At 33.8% G+C, this 6374-nt stretch overlaps 1 protein-coding gene across 1 annotated transcript; it reads right to left on the reverse strand.

Annotated features, from left to right (window-relative positions):
• Positions 1-4394, reverse strand: LOC150029940 (bifunctional riboflavin biosynthesis protein RIBA 1, chloroplastic-like). Its single transcript, XM_090310233.1, has 9 exons — positions 4287-4394; positions 4108-4204; positions 3892-3980; positions 2722-3067; positions 2377-2598; positions 1863-2185; positions 1207-1339; positions 627-923; positions 1-526 (listed from the first exon to the last, which is right to left on the reverse strand). Exons 3-9 carry the CDS (start codon positions 3942-3944, stop codon positions 260-262), a joined length of 1641 nt encoding a protein of 546 aa, XP_090166359.1. The 5' UTR covers positions 3945-3980; positions 4108-4204; positions 4287-4394; the 3' UTR covers positions 1-259.
• Positions 4395-6374: the final 1980 nt, after the last annotated feature.

The following is a 6374-nucleotide window of genomic DNA, read 5'->3' on the forward strand; positions in this document are numbered from 1 at the left end:
TTTCTTAAGAGTATAGCACTGTAAATTCATTCCACATAATTGTGCTAATGTTTGAAACTTCATCTCCATTGTGAATTACAATCAAACAATAAACCTAACAAATTAAACCGAATCAATAATAACTATAATACCCAATGTTATGGGTTTCAGTACAAGTTAGGCTTTTTTCTTATGGGTCAGCCAGCAGCTGCAGCAGTGTCATTTCATTTCAACACCTTTGATTATCAACTGTTCCACTTTATTATTCGACATTGCTAGCTCAAGCCATCACATCGCTTGAGGCAACACTACCGTTCGATGTTTCATGCTCGTCAATCCGATTTCTAAATCTAACTCCAAAATCCAAGTTGTAGACGTGCCCCATTTTGGCGCGCTTTGTCTCTAGGTATCTCTTGTTGTCCTTTGTAATTGGGGTTATCAGGGGAACTCTACCTGAAACTTCTAAGCCATATCCCTTTAGGCCTTTGTACTTTGTTGGGTTGTTTGTCATTAGCTTCATTGTTCTCACCCCAAGATCCCTTAGAATCTGCCAGCAACAAAGAGAGAATAGATTGTGTTAAAAAAATAATAATGTGCATGTGTAATCCAATTGAACCCTTTGTCGTTCAGGGTAAATCTATATGTACCTGTGCACCAATGCCATATTCGCGAGAATCCACAGGCAATCCCAGATCCTCATTGGCTTCGACAGTGTCCCGCCCAGCATCTTGCAAGTTATATGCACGAAGTTTGTGGCCCAAACCTATGCCCCGTCCTTCATGTCCACGGAGATAAACCAAGACACCCCTGCCTTCTGCCTCAATCATCTGCATAGCTAGCGCAAGCTGGTTTCCGCAGTCGCATCTAGCTGATCCAAAAATATCTCCGGTGAGGCATTCCGAGTGTACCCTCACTAGAATATCTTGTCCATCACCAATATCACCCTGCAAAATGCAAGTAGTCCGTAAATTTATGCTGAAGTCTTGATCTCATTGAAATTTCATCTAAGAGCACACCATGCATCCACACAAACTCGTGCTCGGTACTCGGCTGAATTTAGGAACTAAAAGGAAGACCATCTCGAGAGAAACTTGAATAAAATAACTTCTTCAAATTGGGGCAGGGTCATAATGTAACACTATCAAAAGCGTTTAAATAGCTGCACCAGTAATAGCAAATGCTTTTACAAAGCTTTGCACTATGAAACAAAAGTAGTTAGTTACTTACCTTAACCATTGCAATATGCTCAATACCATCCAAAATAGATCTGTAGCAATATGCCTGAAATGGTCCCCATTTAGTCGGCATGCGAGCAGCATCTCCGGCACTTTCAACCAATCTATCTCTCTTCCTCCTATACCTACCAATACCTTCATTTATTAGAACTAAAACATGGGAACGAGAAATGAAATATATAAATAAGAATATAACAATGATTCTTATGTTGTATGCTGAAATGAAGTTGTAGTCATTATCCAAGCAAGAAACTTGTTTTCATATGAAGAGTATTTCAAGATATAGGTGAAAAACTAAAGCCCCATTTGACAACCATTTCATTTTTTGTTCTAAAAATGAAGCCTATTTCCTCCCTATTTCTTACAATGATTTACATCTTTCTTAAGTACAATGGTTAAATTCTTAGTCAAATTCCAAAAGCAGAAGCAAATTTTTAAAAGCTATTTTTTATAATTTCCAAAACTTGGCTTGGTTTTTTAAACCATAGGTTGTAAGTAGATAACAAAGGAAGAAAATTGAAGGTGGAAGTAGTGTCCATAGGCTTAATTTTCAAAAATAAAAACTCAAAAACCAAATCGTTACCAAACAGGGTCTAAATGTATGAAGAGCTAACACAATCAAAACTTTAGCAACGGACATCAATTTACCTGACTAAATCCGCAATAGAAATGATTTTCAAGTTTTCCTGTTTGGCAAATTCACGAAGTTTTGGTAACCTAGCCATGGAACCGTCTTCATCAACTACCTCACAAAGGATTCCAACTGGGTCTAATCCAGCAAGCACCGCAAGATCGACAGATGCTTCAGTATGTCCAGCTCTCTTCAAAACACCACCTTCCCTGTACTTGAGGGGAAATATATGGCCTGGCCGTTTAAAATCATAAGGTTTTGAATTTCTTGATGCAAGTGCCAATACTGTTGCTGCCCTATCACTAGCTGAGACTCCAGTGGTTGTACCTTCTCTTGCATCCTGAAGAAACAATTGTCAAAAATTGCATTATATATATCCGAAATTACCATGCTACAGGGATAAATTGATTGAAAAATATTAAGCAGAAAAAAGTGTCCACAAAACTGTAATTATGAATAATCTTACAGGGATTGCCGATTACATTTATTAAATTGAACGATAATCCAAAATGCCAAGTGAAGAATTCATACCACTGTCACCGTAAAAGCAGTACAAAGTTTCTCCTCGTTCTCCTTTTCGTCCACCATAAGTGGAATCTGTAACCTCTCCAGGTCTTCACCTTTCATGGCCACACAAACAATACCTGTTCCATGCTTTACAATGAATGCCATGGCCTCCGGAGTTGCAGCTTGTGCTGCCATTATCAAATCTCCCTCGTTTTCTCTATCTTCATCATCAACTACAAGCACCATCTGAAACATCAATATCCTTGTTACTAAGATGAATAAGTGAAAATCAAGGTAGACAAATAAATGCTCTCATGTCAAATGACGTGCCAAAAATTTGAAGAAAGAGAAAATCTAATAATGAACAACCTTTCCCTGGCGAATATCTTCAATGGCATCTGCAACAGAAGCAAAACCTTCCGTTGGACGATCAAAATCATATTCATCTTCATCAATGGGAAAACTCTTACTGATAGAAGCTGAATCTGACTGATTGGAAAGGATGATATCCTTTGCAACTACAGCATTTCCATTGGAAGAAGACAGAACTCCTCCTTCTCCAGAAATCACTGTAGCTCTCGTTTGGACTGAACCCCTGGTGCCCAAAAATAGTTTACTAGCTTTGCAGTTTGAGGGTAACTCGGAAACAAGGCCAGTTGATGTGTATGGTTTAAAGTAGTTGAGTACACCAAAAGACTGCAAGTCTTTGAATCTTCTGCATAAAACAAAAAATAGGCAAAGATATTTAGAGAACAACAAAAAAGACATTAGCGGGTGAGGAAACTCATAGAACACATCAAACATACTTCATTTACTTTTTTAAAAAATGCCAACAAGAAACAGAAGGTACCAACTCTAAAGCCACGCCTAAAAGAGCCAGAGGGGAGGGGCAAGGAATAACTTTCAATCAATGTTCTCAAACTTCGTAAGTAAAACTTAATAGCTAGTTGCAGTTTATTGTAGAATGACGATAATTTTTTAATGCCGAACTGGAACATTGAACTCTAAGAGAAAGCATAAACCTGTTATGCACAGATAACAATTGTTAATTCAAATGGGACCAAGAGATTCAATGCATAACATAATTATTTTTTGTCAATAGAATAACTCCTCTGTCATTCATGATGGTCTGCCCTCATTCCACCAAAACAACTGGAGTAAAATGGAAGGTGGCATGTATAAGTCTCCTTATGGACGTCTGAAAATTGTAGATCCTCAAGCAGTGAAGTAAAGAAGGACCTCGGATGATCATAGGAGTCTTTGAAGTAAGATTCAAACAAATAAACAGAGAAGTTTCATCATCAAACATGATCCATCCTTCTAAATCATAAAAGTTACGTAAAAAACACACACACACACACATTATAAGTGGATCATTCTTCAAAAAATTTAACCATACGCAAGAAGCGAAATCGAACAGATCATACTAGAACAAAAAAGGATAAATGAAGTTAACCCTAGATAAATCAAAGACAAAAAACAAAGAATTAAAGAATTAAAGAATTAGAGAGAAACCCAGATAGAAAAATGGGAGCTTACTGAACATGAGAAATGGGAGCTGTAGATGGGAACGAGACGCTTCTAAAAGCCATTGGTGCGAAAAATCTCTTACCCTGTGCTTGGAACCCCTGGATTGGAAGGATTTCAAATCAGCATTTCCAATGTTTTAGAATGAATTCAAAATACAGAATTTGAAATCTTGTTTTAGCAGGATTTAAAATCAGAAGAAATAAAAAAAGAAAAAAAGGAATTAACCCAGATAGATTCCGGCCGATTGATGGAGGACTGCAACAGAAACCGGGGGTTGTCGGAAGTTGCAGCAGAAAGTGAGAGTGCCGCCGACCGGCAACAGCTTCAAATTCAGACGAAATTCAATAAGAGATGGGATTTGGTTGGAGAAGCAACGAAGATAATGAGAAGAAATATAAAACTACAGCAGCCGGTGGGTGCTCGAACTTCCTCTAACGGAGAAACAACGGACGCCTTTCCTTCTTCTCTTTCTCTTTCTCTTTCTCTTTAATACCAATATATAATAAAAATAAGAAAGGATAAACATGAATTAACTTTCAAGTTTATGCCTTTTGTATCTACCAACTTTATTCTAGCAACATTCATATTCAAGCAAGGTTTGTGGTTCAATTTTCACTCTAAGATTATACTAAAAAAATTTAATATCTAATATAAAGTGATAATTATATATGGTAGCATTTTTAGAAAATTAATTAAGTATATAACAACATATTAAAAGAATTATAAATATAGCAAAATTTATTAATGATAAACTCTATCTAATAATATGGTCTATCATGATAAACTTTGAAAGTAAAGTCTAACTTTTGTTATATCTGCAAGTTCTTTGAAAATAATTTGAGTTTAATTATCATATTTTTAATAGTCTATTTATTAAATATAAGATTCAATTTTTTATTAAAAAAAAATATATATATCTTAAGCGGTAGTTCATTTTTAAAATTTTTAAATATGTCAAGAAAACTTTGACATATATATAAAATAAAAGTTTTCATAACCCATCAAATATGTTATTAAGTTTATAGAAGAAAGTTCAAAAATGTATTTTATAATTTAGTAAAAAATCTTATAAGCAAGAAAAAGAAAAATTAGGAAATGTTATTGAATATCAATTTATTATAATCCGTTCTAAAATGGAGGCTTTTAAATGGGGACCAAAGGGAATGAATTGTACTTGTACTTTTTCTTTTTCTTTTTCTTTTCATTTTTATTCTCGTTTTTGCTTTATTATTATTATTAATATTATTATTATTATTATTATTATTTATTTTAAGGAAATTGAGAAGTTATTTCGTGGTGTGAGAAAGTTGACCCTTTTTTAAAGGTCTTATCCTTTTTCTGAAGTTTCAATCCACTGCGGTTGGGCCCACTTTTGGTCATTTGCTTTTGAACACGTGTCAACTTTTTATTGCTTCGGGTCATCGGGTTTCAAGTCATACCCGAATCAAATGAGTGGCCATTAAAGGGACAGTTGGTACATCGCTTATCTCTTTCAAAAAATTATAAATTAATATATATATATAATATTCTTTGACTTACAATATAAAGGTACAAGTCATATTGTACCAAACTGCAATATGTAATCTAAATGAGATTTGATTGATGGATGAAATATAATACGTCTGAACCATAAATGCAATTGGATTACTTTTAATGGATTTACTTAAAATTATGAATTGTCACATTTTACTAGGTAACGGTTACGATAACGATAATAATAATAGTAACCGTAAAAGTAACATGATTTTCATACTGTCACAGTAACAATATCTGTAACGATAACAATAACTTTAACGGTAAAAGTAGTGTGGGTCCCACGTAATTTTCAATTGCAATCAGACTGAACACTTTTTATTTCTCAATCAGATTACACGATTTGATTACAAGTTTTAAGGTGGACCCCACATCTCATTAATGGATTACTTTTTAATTGATGTAAACATCGCCTTAATTGTAATGGATTTTCATTTGGGTATCAATTGTAATGGGTCTCAATTTCCCACACATTTAAATTACTTTTTCTTGTTTATATAAGCAACTTGCAATCGTAGTTTGATTTCTATCGGGGCCGTTTATATGGATGCTTGTAATGAAATAGAATTGGTGTAATTACTATACTATCCTTAAGATTCAGAAAAAGTTACCAAACTAGCCCAACAATCGTGTTTTAGTATTTCAAATACCTCAACTGCTTTTCTACACTACCTTGTCTTTCTCTTTCTATTCTTCGATCAAGCTTCATTCTTTTGTTATTTGTTTAATATTTGGTAAATATAGCGTTTTTTTAATATCTTTTCGACCATTCATTTTTAACTTATTGAAATTTATTATCTGATTGAAATTTATTATTTTTAAAAATGAATACTTAGATTAGAATTAAAAATGTACAATTTTAATAAAATAAAATAGTAAGTATCTTAAATCCCACCTATCTAATTCAATTTTCAATAAAAAAAAAAATAACCTTGATATCAATATATTTTTTTAAAAAA

This window comes from Benincasa hispida, unplaced genomic scaffold (assembly GCF_027475165.1).
Source record: "Benincasa hispida cultivar pf3 unplaced genomic scaffold, pf3_genome.v1.1 HicScf786, whole genome shotgun sequence".
NCBI classification, from domain to species: Eukaryota; Viridiplantae; Streptophyta; class Magnoliopsida; order Cucurbitales; family Cucurbitaceae; genus Benincasa; species Benincasa hispida.

Excerpts from the sequence above, each read along its gene's own strand:
- LOC150029940 (XM_090310233.1), bottom strand. The coding sequence starts at position 3,944 with ATGGCTTTTAGAAGCGTCTCGTTCCCATCTACAGCTCCCATTTCTCAT. Across the intron at positions 2,186-2,376 it reads CTGCTTTTACGGTGACAGTG|GATGCAAGAGAAGGTACAAC; the intron begins GTATGAATTCTT and ends TTGTTTCTTCAG. Across the intron at positions 924-1,206 it reads AGCATATTGCAATGGTTAAG|GGTGATATTGGTGATGGACA; the intron begins GTAAGTAACTAA and ends TGCATTTTGCAG.